This window comes from Ixodes scapularis, unplaced genomic scaffold (assembly GCF_016920785.2).
Source record: "Ixodes scapularis isolate PalLabHiFi unplaced genomic scaffold, ASM1692078v2 PGA_scaffold6__148_contigs__length_123643588, whole genome shotgun sequence".
In the NCBI taxonomy this organism is placed as follows: domain Eukaryota; kingdom Metazoa; phylum Arthropoda; class Arachnida; order Ixodida; family Ixodidae; genus Ixodes; species Ixodes scapularis.
This window is the reverse complement of record NW_024609881.1, coordinates 62,892,781-62,907,619: the sequence shown is the minus strand read 5'-3', so window position 1 is coordinate 62,907,619 and position 14,839 is coordinate 62,892,781. Positions and strand designations below refer to the sequence as shown.

General features: G+C 45.8%; 1 protein-coding gene and 1 long non-coding RNA gene across 2 annotated transcripts; both read right to left on the bottom strand.

The window, feature by feature from the left end:
* Positions 1-307: 307 nt before the first annotated feature.
* LOC115316696 lies at positions 308-2,956 on the bottom strand. The gene is made up of 3 exons (XR_003917916.2): positions 2,875-2,956; positions 1,610-1,724; positions 308-401 (listed from the first exon to the last, which is right to left on the bottom strand). It is a non-coding gene; the product is annotated as an uncharacterized LOC115316696 (long non-coding RNA).
* Positions 2,957-11,964: 9,008 nt separating this feature from the next.
* On the bottom strand, positions 11,965-13,923 carry LOC120841378. The gene has a single exon (XM_042294785.1). It carries the CDS (start codon positions 13,921-13,923, stop codon positions 11,965-11,967), a length of 1,959 nt encoding a protein of 652 aa, XP_042150719.1.
* Between the last annotated feature and the right edge of the window lie 916 nt (positions 13,924-14,839).

Genomic DNA, 14,839 nt, shown 5'->3' with positions numbered 1-14,839 from the left:
TACAGAGCAAGAATGTTTTTTCCGAACGATGTCAGGCACTGTGGGTTTCAGTTCGTGGCGACTGCAAATGGTAGTGCTTATGTTTCTCTCTTTGTGTTGGTTCATGCACCTCCCCTTACCTCAAGCCCTTCACCTAATCACAAGGGATGTTCTGAGGAGGTTTATAGAACATTTCAGCTGCTTGGGAAGCCTGGAGCTTACCCCTCTGCACCTGACGGCTAGCTTCAGGTTCCACGGTCTGCTCGGGTGAAGCTGCAGGTGCATGGCCTCAAACATCGATCGAAGGGGTGCCCGTGGCAGTGCAGGTAACTCTCTGCTCACGTCAAGACCAACAATTTCATATGTGTCGCCTGCATCTGCCGCCGAGAGGAGCTCTGCCGTATCCACAACACAAGTGGTCCCTGAAAAAAATATCAAAAACAGCACCTCTGAAGAAATTAACTCTTAAATATTATGTTTCCCATTGGTGCTTCCATTGGTGGTTCAAGTATGCAGGACTGGCCACAGCATCTATGATAATGAAAAGCGTAGGCATATGTTTTGTCTCGCCCTATGATAAACTAAAGCCGAAAACCTATGGGCCTTCAATCGGCAAAATACAAAAAAATGGATAGCATAAAATGCAGCTGTACCATGCATTAAAGCTAACAGCTCGAGCTTAAAAGCTCTTCCACATTAGCGGTGCTGTGATCGCTAGCGGCAGTGATTTTGGCCGCAGAATTGGTGACTCCAGCGAAATCAACGCTGCATAGCGGCCACGCTGAGAAGCGCAAGAGAGGAGGTCACTTCGACTCTGTCGTTTGCTATCGCTGCTTGGTTCTCGCAGGCAGCCTAGAAACATTCATCGTTTCCAGTAGTCATATTTATGCTTCCACCGTGTCATTTTTACGCACTGAGCAGACGAAAGTTTCTACTGTCGATAATCGCTTTGCTTTCAGATGTAACACCGATTTTATGCTGCAGTGCAAGAAATTTATGATGGTCCACGTGCTGAAGAACGAAAACTACCTCCTTTCGCTCGACCACCGCGCCCCCTATAGTTCGCTGGAGCCGCTAATTGCACCATGTGAAACATGCTTAAAGGGCAACTTCAATCAATATTTTTTTTTATTTGGAATTACAACTGCTTTTACCTAAAGCAGTGTCTCCGAATTCCAAGGTATAAATTTTTTTTCTCGATATTGTGTGTAGTTTTATAAATATCACGGCTCAAAGTTTGGTTTCGGGCGTCTACGGAAAAACCAAAACTATCCGCCAGAGGGATGGCAACGCTGATCATCAGCCTACGGTCGCGACGTGACGTCAACGGCGCTGCGGTGAGAGGAACAACCAATCAACCGCAGCTCCACCGCGATCCGATGTCACAAGGGTGCTGTGCCAGTGTTCCTTGGCTAAAAGCTAACCCGCTCGCCCCCTGCTAAAGAGCAACTGGTCACATCACTAAAATCGGTCCTAGTGGAATATGCATTTTCACTTTGACGTAAAATTTCGGCTGTAATATATTTGAAGTTACTAAAGCGATACCCGTCATTTATTTTGGTTTGGTTTTCGACCGGAGTTGCCCTTTAAGACAAACAGATATGCATTAAGACGCCCTGATCCCACTTACATATGTTGCCAGCACTTTCCGGTACCTCGACGACCGAAGAGGTTGCCACGTACGCTGCAGCAGCAGCATCAGTAGAAGTGGAGGCACGGCATGCGTCCGCAGTTGCGCTGCCATTCTGCGAAAGTCCTCCAGATGTTGTAAATGATGCTAAATTCTTTTTTCTTTTAAACCTTTTGTTTAAGTTTTTGCAGCAAGTGCGACATGTTTGATACTTGGTTTACATTCTTCTTCTGTAACCATCTTGAAAGAAATTAACAGTAGGCTTGTTTGATTCACCTACATCTCCTGCACCAGCTTCACTCGGTGAACACATAGATGCTAGTTAACCCTTTCCCTACCATGGACGACCTGGGTCCGTCCACACTGTTTGTACCGCTCCTCACGAAGACGGGCTGGGCTCGTCCACATTGATTCGGGCTCCAATACGCTACCATGGACGAACTGGGCTAGTCCACGTGTTTCTAGTGATCTTTGCTGTGGACAGATGGCACTTCACGGAAAACAAAAACCTGGTAAATTCCTGAATTTGGCACAAAATTGTTCCAACGCAGACAACAGGGGATTTAAAAAATGGCAGCGTCAACTTCTGGTCGCTGCGTTCGTAGTGACAATCTTGCCTCAAAACTGGAGCGAAAACGAAGATATTGTAACGTCTCTTCAAATTCAGAAGACGAGGAAATGAATCTTTCATTGAACAGCGAGAGTGATGCAGCTGAGTTATTGGATTTTAGCTCAGACGACTCCGATTTCAATGAGGACACCATGTCGGGGTATCGGCATTGGACTAGAATCAATGTAGAAAATCCTCCTCCAGTTCCTCCACGTTTTGCGTTCACTTCGCGTGCAAGCTGATGTGAACTGTCTGCAGTACTGCTACGCCCAGCCTGGACGTCCATGTGCAAGGTGACGTGAACTGTCTGCGGTAATGCAGTGAAGCCGAACTTTAATCCCCTTTTCTTTTGCAGTCTGTTCAAAGTTTTCTCATAGAATAAATATTTTGGCATTTGTTTTTGGCCTGTGTATTGCATACTAAATTTATAAGGCACATAAAGAAATTCAGTATTTTCAAATCGTTTTTCTTTTTCAAAAATTTTGCGGTAGGCAAAGGGTTAAGAGTGCACCCTATCTTAAAATACAAGCTGGGAACACTGCCTTGCACGTTTCTGCATCGAACCTTTTCTGCACCGGTGTGGGCTGGTGCAGGTAAATCGAACGAGCCCAGCATTAATAAATAAAAAGAAAAAATAAAGAAAAAGCTGACGTACCGTGGAATATGCTAAGTTGGTTGCGGCGGCGGTGTCCCGTAACGCAGACGCGTCGCTTCGTTCGGCGGCTGTGAGCTTCGGGCGTGACGGGGCCGCTCTCCGGACGGCCGCCGCCTTGTACTTGTAGTGAAATTCTCTTGTCAGATCGGCGATCTCTTGGAGGAGGTGTTCCTTTTCGCTATATTGCTCCTCGGTGCCTGACCTGCGACAGAGTAGCAACTGAGCTCGACCTGCTGCTCAGATCAAAGCACACACTTTAACGCCGCATTGCTTTAAATAATCTTTAGCAGTAAATGAAGCAGCACACTCACCTTCTTAAGTTGGCGCGATCCTCTGCAGCAAACTGTGCGAGCAGCAGGTCGAGGCGGTCACGTACCGCTCGCGTGCTAAAACCTTTGCCGGTGGCTGAAAGAAGGTTGCTTGCGATTTGGGCCCATCGCGATGGGTCCTCAAACGGGTTGAGGGCGTGAACTTCTTGTAACAGCGAAATGTCATCTTGCGCAGAAAAGCGCAATCGCGAGGAGGCTCCTGCCGCTGCTGCTGCCTTCTGAGCCGCCATTTGCCTATTCCCGCCGGATTAGAAGACGGATCGTCTTGGCCTGGGGTCTTGGCTTTAGCCCTCTCGCAACTTATCGCGCAGCACGAGAACGACGCAAAGACCCTTTGCGTCGTCGGAAATAGCGCGCGCTACTTCCGAGAAATAGCGAGCGCTAAAATTGCGCACGCAAAGCGCAAAACCTGGTTTGCGTTCGGAGCATGCGCAGTGGCGACGACGCTATTCTTTGCGTGCGCAAAGCTTTAGAGTGCGCTATTTTAAAACTCCCTATTTATTATTGCAACTCACTTTAACTTTTCAAATATAGACGTGTGGGGAGACAACGGGAATCCCTATTTTTCATTCAACAGAAATCCTAAGTGCAGCATTCAGTGCCGGCCTTGAACAGGTCATGACTGAGACAACTAGGGGTCGAAAATGGTGGCTTCAGACGTGACCTTATATTCCTTGATTTCGATGTTCTTCAATACAATATGATGCAAGGTATCTCGGAATATAAATTCGAGTTTCTTTCTTGTTTAGTTCCCGACAACGAAAGTAAACGTGTTGTGCACAATGTTGTTTTTAAGTATTTTTTTCCGCAGCGAGGTTGAATCTGTAACTCTTTATCTAAAAACGTTTCAAGAGACCCCTTCGCCAAATGTAATAAATTCAATGGCTTGTGTAGCAATTTGATCACAAAATCATAGTGTGAGGACAACTCTGCGCCAACAAAAGTTAAAACTACAAAATCGGTGGTTAACTCGAGAGGTTATACAATCATAAAGTAAGCTGAACCGTAAGCGTTCAAATGAAACAACAGTATAGAGGTTGTACAACTAGCCAATAAGTTAAAATATAGAGTAAAGGAACATAAAGGGATATATTTTTCTCAAACTCTTCTAGGTTAAATTAAGAATTAACTACAAAGTTTTTGGCTCTATGCACAATTCCAAGAAAATCTCGATCCCAGGGAAAAAAAATAATTTGTGAAAAGCGTCATTGGTTTCGAGAGTAGGTTTTCCGGGATTCCCCTTGGCATCCAAACTAACCCTAAATCAACGGAGTGTGATGCTGGGTACCTGTACGTGTGGCCCGCTATATTGGATATTGTTTTTTGACCTTTTGGGAGCTCTTGGTTGTAACTTTTTACAGCGTATTCTCACCCGGGTTCTTCTGGGCAGCATTGCGTCATCTATGACTGCAACAACAACCAGCGTAAACGAAAACTCGCTGCTGACAGCGTGTGGGTGAAGCACAACATTCCGCAGAGAAAACGTGGCTGCAACATGTTTTACCCCACTGATTTCCTGCGGACGGTGATTTGCGTCGGCAGTGGTCAACTGCCGTTAACCGAAAGGGGTTTTCACCGTCCGAGTCTTCTCGTGTGTGCTCTCGTCATTTCGTAGACGGTATGCGGACGACCGAGAACCCGTCGCCCATGCTCGCCCTCGGATACAATCGAAAGGTTCGTGCGTTTTGTGTGAACCTTTGCTGCTAGGTACTTCATGCTTGTCCAGCAGCATTCTATCTTAAAGTCATCAGAATGACACGGAGCACGAATCTCCTTTTCATTTGCCTTTTCGTATTGGCTGTGTCTAGAGTGCCGTCCGACGACATTCCACACTCTAAGAAAAAAGGGTAGACAAATGGAGGAAATTTTGTTTTTCCTCCCTATAACCGGTGAAGAGGGAGGAAATCGGTGCTGTTCCTCCCTTTCACTGATTTTAGAAGGCGCGCCCTCTACCGGGAGCCGGGAAAGGGAGGAAATTTCCTCCATGTCCACGATTACCTTCGTTCGCGAATGAGCTGTGCGCCGGGTGAGGCAGCAATTGAATATGACTCTGCAAAGTATTCGTGTGATCGACGGTGCGATCGCTACTGAACTACGTTCACTTTACTGTGGGTGACGCAACCAGCACGAGAGGTATACTCCGCTGCCACATCAACAATATTTCTGTTCGCTCGGGGACGTAGCCACGTAGCCAACGTAGTCGTTAAGCATCTAAAAGTGTATAGATGTGGGAAAGATTGGACACATCGCTGAAATATTATTACGTTTTTGTAAGTCTCTTATAACCGCCAAGGCGCTTCATCTTCCTTAGGACATGATAGTGCTTGATATGTCGCTAGCGTGTGCGTGCCGGTCATGGAATAACAGGGAGGTCTACCATTTTTTAGACCACCTGAGACTGGGTGGAAGAAACAAGACGACGTCTCAATTCTGTTGTTTGTAGCGGTCATATATGGGTTTTGGGCAATTGCCGCTACAATATGTGTGGCAGCAATTCTAAACTGTTAATTTTTTTTTATTAATGCAGTACCGTATTTTTATTGAAACTAAATATATTTTCCCTTGTTGTGATATTGAGCGCCGCGTCTACGGCGGAAGAGAGTCGAACACCTGCGCCGTTATCTTCGGCGGCTACGCGACGCCAACTTAGTAAAATAAAAAAAAAAAAAATAAAAAACATTATTTTTCGCAGTCGGAGCCCGTGTGCTCCGGTTTCCGCTCAACTTCTGTACCGAAGGCAAGACGGACGCGGTTCTGCTCGGCGCCTTTAGCGCTCTCGTAATTCTTCTTGCTGACGTTGAAACACGAAGCTGTTTCTGAGCTACAACCGAATCGCCATTAAACTGTATCACACAAATACGTCGTTTCTCATCCACTTCAACTCTGCGCGGTTGAAAATAAAAATGAAAATACAGCTGCCATTTTTTTAACGTTGGTCCTATTATTTATGCAGCACCCACCAATTTTTCACAGATTGACTGGGATCATGAATCAATATTTGTTAGCTGAATATTGACTTTGATCAGATACAAATATAGTGAGCTAAGTCATACCAACTGGTATGGGCCTCTAGCCTTTCTGCTCTTTTCCCGACTCTCCCGAGCCAAATGAAGTGAAATGAATCTTAAAAGCAACTAACAAAAGGATTGACCACAGAAAGAATAAAACGACAAACATTTCTTAAAGAATAAAAATAGATAAAAGTAAAGAAAGAAATGTTTTTTGTCCTTCGTCCCCATTTTTTGTTTTTTTCTGTTGTCAGTTAATTTTATCAACACGCTCTTCAGTTTTTAATTATAACAAAAGGATGACTGCACTAATGTCACAGCCATGTGAAAAATAGTGAATATTGAACAAACATTTTTGAACATTAGAAAGTCGGCCTGTCATGTATGTACTGTACATTCAGAGCAGGATGTGCTGAATATTCTGCTGACCAAAGAAATTGATGTCATATTTCTCATCCAAAATAATTACTAAAAAAAAAAGCTACACTATATTGATGTGCAGAATCCAAACCAGTATCTGAGATCGACCACAAAAATAAAGCGTATAAAAAAACGCATTAATTCAGGAAGAGCTTGAAAAAGACTTGTCAATTAGTCCAACTTCTACGTATCACAGAAAATTGGCTTAAGTGAAATGTGGATTGCAGAAAAAGCCACAAGGTAGGTGAATCAGGTTTATTAGAGTTTGCATGCTCAGTTAGTGAGATGCCTGTTCTCTTAAAACAAACAGAAGAAATGTCTACAGTTATCCATCTGTGTTTCTATCTAATCAGAACGGTAGCATTCCCATATTTCCAGACAAAGTCAGTTTTCGAAAACCAATTTGATGTATGCCATCTCACCGAGTTACTTGCCAAAGAAAACAACTTGTACAAGAGGCGATTTGTTGAGCAGTATTTGGTCATGCAGGTGAATTGATGCACTTATTTTTATATTTACTAACAATAAATTAGTATTATTGAGCAGAGATTTCATTCTTTTCACGAAGTATTGGAAGAAAGTATGAATCTATATGTCAAATGCATGATCTAACACTGGTGCCCCTTTCATGGTGCCCCTCTCACCAATAAAAAGAGAACTACAAGTTTCATTACGCTCACTTATCAGCAAGTTTCTAAAAACATGCATAGTTGCTGGCACAACAAGGTAAAAGTTAAACATCCTTTATCAGTCAGCAGATACATCTATTTGTGTTCTCTCTCCCAAATAGTAACTCTTTCTTGTTTGTTTTTGTTCATTAGCAGAGTAGAATAATCTTGACCTATTCTGGGGCTAATTTCATGTTTATAGATTCGATGCGTGAAAACTGATGAGCACCAAGAACGATGTAGCTGAACAGAGAGCAGTAATGATGGCCCAAAAGAAGAATCTACACGTTGTACATAACGATCCTCAATTATTACGTGGTCATGTGGCCTAGTACATAGTAAATTTTTTGTAAAATTGTTTAAGTAAATGTTTGCTGCAATCTAACAATGACCAAGCAAAAGTTCTGCCAACATAGTTTCACAAATAACTTGTGTGAGCACAATGATAAGTGTAATGAGCTAGGAAAAATTACAAATTGTTCAATGATAAGCATTATTTTATTCTTAACCCGGTTTCTCAGAAACAAAAAGACTTTCTGAACAAAGCGATGTTGAAGAATTTTTAAGACTGTGATGCCTCGTGTGAAGATTCCCTTGCACACCACTATCCAAGAAATTACACAATGTCAATCAATCAATTTCCTACACCTTACAACACTGAACTTTGAGTAAAAGATTTGTCTGAAGGTGACAATAACTGTCAACAATGAACTTGAGAATAACAAAACCCATAAAGTGTTAATTTTCACATGAAAATGCAATCTCCAGCAGATCCTAGGACTATGAGATGTTGCAGTGGTCTATCAACTTAGTAGCTCAAGCATAAAATAAACCGGACCTGTCCACCTAGGGTCAGAGTCAGTCACACAAACTTTTCTGTCCTCCAACATTGAACACGCTACAAATCGGTGGCACGGATATGATGAACGACTCTGAGCACCTGCTACCCAAGTAAACATTCTCCAAGGCCCGGAACACAAAAATGACTGCTTTCGAATGAATATCCAGGAGACATGTCTTCTACTTCCATGGCCTCTGCTACCACTACTACCCTGTCGCATCTGCCGCCGGCATTTTCATCAGTAAGCAGTATCCACTTATCCGCTTCGCCAGCTCGAACAGACTGACAATCGAGCTGGATCGTTGTCTCCACTGCTGTGGTTAAAGACTCGGGTGTCACATGACTATCATGCCTACCCATACAGCGTCCTACATACCTGGCAAGATTATGTGCCGCAACGTGCGAGATGTGCTTCACCTCGGCACTCTGCTGCATAACGAGTGGGAGGCTCTCTTACCAGATCAATGGTGAATCACTGGCTTTCACTAACACTTCCAACTTTCAAATTTTTCCACAATGAAATTGGCTGCGAAGTGCTAAGGAGTGGTACGAATATGGTAAACGCCTAGGAGTCTGGATAAGTTGTTGAAGATGGGTGACTGGAACTGCCTGTCTTGGTCGCCTGTTACTGCTGAGGGCACTTGTTAACAGCAAACCGTTACCGATCCATCACATAAAGCGGTGAATGCACATAAGGAGATAGTGGCAATTTTCAAATGGAGGAAGGGGTCAGACTAAATCAAGATGAACATGGTCAAAGCGAGCGTTAGGGGCTGCGAAGGCAGCTAATGCTGTGACGACCAACCTTAGAACATCGGCGGCTCACGCTTGATTGGACCCGGACATTCGCATTCATCTTTGGCCACACATAGCGTGTTGAAATCAATTGTGGTGATCCGAGCTACACCACTACTAAATTAATTAGCAAGGTCGAGGCACAGGCCCAGAAACATTACAGATGAGGGGTTTTGAGCCATATAGTGAAGATAATTCTTGATGGACTAGAGACGAAGAACCATTCAGCTCTACTCGTGCAAAAGCTGCAAAGTCGATGAAAGGGCATTCAGGTGCCTAGGCATTGACCGGAATCGGTGAAAAAGCATCGGCCACTCTATTTTTCTGATTGTAAATTCCAGGATGTAGCACGTAACGGGATGCCGTGCTGCACTGACTGGAGAAGAATGGATGCTGACAGCTTCTAAATGGGGAACGCCGAGGGTGACAGAGGACCAAAACTTTTATGGAGTGCTGATCAACTTGGGCACATATGGTATGAACAACTCCCCCAGCGCAGCCACTTCTCAGTGATGGGTGGGGTGCCCAAGCTCCGATGGGTGGACAACACCACTGGTGCCACCACTTCCAAAATCTTGTCAGCTGTGCGAGTGATAAATCGATGAAGCACACACCGACAGCAGGCAATATCGCTCCAACATGGTCAGGGAGACGCTGCATAAACGACTCTATGGCTGGAGATATCTAATGTGCCTGCCTTTTCTCCGGGTAGTTCTTGCATTTTTCTAAACAATTTAGACAACTCGCATCCTTTCAGTCCTCCGGTCCTGAGGAGCTGTTAGCCTGCATTGCTCCGAAGTGGTGATGCGGCAGAAGAGCTTGCCCTTGAGTTCGATACAGGGCCTCCGGGGTATGTGAACAGAGAAGGTCACGGATAATGGCCGCAGTAGATGTAGCAACGCTCGACAACAGCAGTACTTGGTTTTCTGAGCTGTGATCCTGTTCGATTGAAGGAGTGCTTCACAACATGGAAAAACCATAATTCACAGTCCGAGGGCCAAAAATCGGGAAGCTAAAGTGTCATTGCAGCACTACCATGAGCACAAAACAATCCCCGAGTGGATCCGCAAGGTTCTGCTCACCAGAGGTGAAAGTTTGATTTTACATCTGTCCCCTAAAAGGGCACCATCGAAATTCATGGTTGCCTGCTTCATTCTTCTGACCGGGCCACCAGTTTGTGGGGGTAACCTGCTCATTGTCGTAGACGATAACCTCAGTGTCTGTCGTTGTCGAGGTTGGAAATCGTTCTGTGGCTCATGTCCCAAGCCAGCAGTGTTCAAGTTAACAGCGTGCATTTAGTGTACTACCCATCCCTGTTATCATCTTACTATAAAATCTAGCAAGCTGCTACAGTAGTAATAGCGTACCGTGAGGCTGCACTAGATATTGTCACGAGTGGCTAGGTGACGAAACAGAGAATAACTGAGTAAACTTAAACATTTAATGGGGCGAACTTATGCTGAAAACAAAAAGGTAACAGAAGATAACAACAAAGCATCGCGGGCATCGAAGTTGGTGTAACAGCAGGATCGAACGCTGGGGCGAGACTGACTGCAGATCGCCACGCAGAGCCCCTTATGCACACGCGCTGGCTTCTGGAACAATCGACCTAGAAGGTTCGGCGAATGGAAAATTCGTACCTCGAACAAGCAACAGAGTTCTCAAATGTACCAGAACATTAAACTGAAAGAATAAATAAAACATGCATCGCTCCCGGGAATCGAACCCTGGCTCTTTGCGTGGGAGGCAAGCACAATAACCATGAGGCCACGGCCGCACTGCCTACCTGGCCAGCTGCGCGCGTGGCAGTATGAAGATATGGCATGTGGAATGGAGTTTTAAATGCAATTCATGTAGTGCAAAGGAACAAAACACACGGGCGGGCGAAAATGAACGACGACGTTGAGAGGATGACACACCAGGCGAAGGCGGTACCTCAATCTGAGCCCTGAGCCTCGGTTCCTCGAAGGCGGCAGCTTCTACTTTGACTGGGCTACCTCCCTGGAGCCTGATGCTTCGACCCTAGTGGACCCCAGTGAGCAACAGCGCCATCAAGCACCTGGGGCTCCTTCATGCACCAATCAGACGGCGTGCCAGATCCCCACGGCTCGCTGCTGACCCGCCCAACCACCCTCCACGAAATCTGGACTTCTGCGAATCGGACTGTCACCCTCCCCAATACCAACAATCCATGTCGTCGTCATCATGCATGTATACACTCATCACATTATCATGTTCACTAGACGCAGCACCGCGGACCTCCATGGTACAAGCTGCTGTCTTTCTGCGGTGCCGCAGCTCTCCAGAGCCAAAAAATAAAGACTAAAGACTACATACAAACAATATGCAAAAGGACCCAACTGATGAGACATAAAGTAATTAACTCCCTGAAAACCAGCAACGAAAAAAATTCACCAAAATGGTTGCAACTAGCCTTGGAATCCAGCACAAAACATGTAAATGCAAATGACACAAGAAAAGCCAAATCGCACATCACACTCACACAACCACTCCTAAAGAAGACTTAACACAAGCAGAAAGAACAAAAACCAAAGGCAACCAGCACAAAAGAACCACACTTCTTAAGTTACCTATTAAGACATCTAAACTGCATAACCGAATTATACGGAGACCAATTTTTATATAATGGGACACAGCTTCACCAAAGACAGCATGGCCAGCACATCATTCTAAACACAGGTAAGTAAGTCGTGTAAAGGGAAAAAATATATACAAACAATACATAGAACTAAGTGATCTGACACAAAGTAATAAACTTCCTTAACCATGGAAACCAGTAACAAAAATATAAATTCACCAAAATGGTTGTGACCAGTCTTAAGGCCTAAAACAAAAAAAAACATACACACAACACAAAAAAGGCCAAACCATGCAGCACACTGACACCACTCGTAGAGAAAACCACTACACAAGCAGGCGGGGGAAAAAACAAAACAAAAAACACCAGCAAACAAGGGGAAACAAAAATCTGTTGTTTAGCCCCAAAAATACCAAGACAGTTCTTAGAATTAATCTAAAATGGCATAATGGGGCACAACCTCGCAAAAGTCCGCACAGCGGTAAAGGTCAAGTGGATAAAAGTTTGCCACATGATCTGGCAATACTGCAACGATGTCGTCGCATTCCTTCACAATGCAGGAACATCTGTGCTCGCTACAACGCAATGTGGTAAGACGCTGGCACAGGAGGATTAGCAGCGAACCACCGACAAGAAGTTTTTCAATCTTCAAGAATTGGGGAATGTCGTGCTCCACCTCATGAACAAACACATCGCCAAGGCGATAGCGAGAACTGTGGAGACTCGCAGACTTCACGGTGGAGAGCACCACGTCTGCTGTCACTTCGGCGATGGCAGCCTGTTCGTCTCCTGGCAGCTCTACCACCTCCACTGGCTTGGCTCCAGTTGTCTCGAGAGGTGAGTCAAGGAGGTTCCCTGAAAGCTCGTAGGCCTGGAGGAGCTGGTGGCGTGTCGCAAGAGTGAGGCAAATGTTTCTGAAGTTCTTAACTTTGGAGGCAATGCTCTTGAAGTACGAGTGCTTCGCCTCAAACCGCATGCCCCAGAAGCGGCGAGGTGGCCCAAACTTCAGGATGTACTTTGGATAGTGCAGCAGGTAATGAAGCTTGGGCGTAACCGCTGCATTCGGATACTGTCTGGTGTACAGCTCCAAGAACTCCTGCACCTTCACTAGAAGATAAGGAATGCAGTCCTTCGGAATCCTTTCGGCCAGGATGATGTCAACAACGTGACGATAAGCCAGGTACACCTTCCAGTGGGGGTTGCCTTCGGGGATGGAGTTTCCATACAACTGTGGAAGCAGTCGAAAGAGGCAGCACTTCTGACTAGCTGTTCCTCTGAGGCTTGCCTTACCGGTGAGGAATGTGTCCCTGACTGCCACAGGTGCCGACTTCTTATCATGGAACCCATATCCAAAAGCTGTAACTCTCTCAAGGTCCTGCTTCCGGAGCACTCTGTCTTGAATAAGGCCACCCGGGACTTGTCGAAGGACGCAACCGACACCACCCTCGAGTATGTCGTGCATGGCGTCGGGTGGCAGCTGGTCGGTGACCTCAAAGTCGTTCAAACTTTGAAGAGGGGACACATTGGAAATGCCGTACAGGGGCCCATTTACTGAGGGATCGAGCGCAAAGGCATCGAGGTGGCTCTTGTGCATTGCGCTCGTCCTTTCGATGCAGCCTTCTACAGTATGCAGTTGCTTTAGGTCCTCATGCCGAGCTAAGCAGAATCGGGAGATCCGGCCCTTGCTGAAGGAGCACTGCAGTCCTGCTATGCGGTGCATAGACAAGTTGTCCCCGGTGAAAGCCACTGTTACTACACTAAAGTGCATGTTCTTGGCATCAATGCCATGTGCTTGAATGATGTTCAAGTCTTGCACCAGGGGAGCCAGCACTTTATCCAGGCCGTGATGCACAGCGACCGGGTACTCCACAAGTAGCAACAGGTGGATGGCATTCAGTTTCGACCGGTGCCGAGGGTGAAGATTGAGTATAGAAAAATACACTGCTAAAATCTTGTGTCGTCCAGCAGCACTGCCGAGGGGGTTCGTGATTTCCAGCTCATCGGTGTACAGAAGGAGGAATATAGTGTTATGGCTGGCATCTTGTGCAACTTGAAGGTGTTGATGAACAAAGTCACCATCGGTAAAGTCGGAAAGTACATCTGACGACGTCGAAAGAGGCTGCATAAGACATTCCAGCATGTCTTCCGACTGTAGGAAACTTATCAAAAGCTTTTGCACCGGAATGTAGCAGACTGAGTCGTTACTGCTCGCATCAAGCGGCACCTCGGTGACTTCAGTATGCGGAAAATTTTCCGCAACATACTTTTTTCTTAGGTGGATGGTGCCCAGCCCTGAGAACATGTCTTCAACCATCTCCGCCGCATTTAGACGTGATTGCAGTTTCTTCATGACGGATGATGCGACTTTTTCCTCCCCAAGAAGCTTCATTGTTTGCTGGGTGTGATCTTGAAGGATTTGGTGGATGAGTGATCTCACTACAGCAAATATTTCGTCCGCTGTACTGAAGACAAGCTTCAACTTCTCGGTGATCCGAAGATAGAACAGTACAAGCTGCTCCCGGATGCCACTAATCGCACCGCCTCTTGACGGGTCCTCACTGTCAGCGTTTCTTTCATTCGGTGCGGGAGACGAGGAGCGTTCTTCGCTTCCGTCAGCGCAATCGGTTCAAGTAGCACGTCCATTTGGAGTCGGAATTATCCCCGCTACTGCTCCGTGCGCACGGTAAACGTGCTGCACTGTAGGCAAAGTAACGGCGGAACGATGCCGCACAGCTTCCGATCCCGCATATCACGCGAAAGTCCGACTCACAGCTGTGGACGCTCATGTGATTCACCACTCGTCTGACGGACGTCCCTTTAAAAGCACATCTCGGGCAGTAAACAGCAGGCATCGTAAAAAAAAAAAAAAAACGAACAAAAGTCACGCAAAAAGATACAACAGCAGAGCAGTAATGGCAGTCACAAATCGTCGCGTCACAGCGTTACAGGTGAGTCGCGCCACTGAGCAGCACTAACCGAGTTGATCCAGCCGGCGAGGCAAATCACTGAGCCGACTGAGCAGCGATTTGAAGTATCGAATCGTTGAAAAAGAAGAAAACAAAAGAACAAAAGTCACGCAAGATACAACAGCAGAGCAATCATGGCAGGCATGGCAGTCGCAAATTGTCGCGTCACAGCGTTACAGGTGGGCCGCGCCACTGAGCGACTGAGCACTAACCGAGTTGATCCAGCCGCCGAGGCACACCACTGAGCCGACTGAGCAACGATTCGAAGTATCGAAGGAGAGCAATGTTGGTATGTAATTATTTAGCAATTACAAATTGTATCTCTAAAACTTAAAAAAT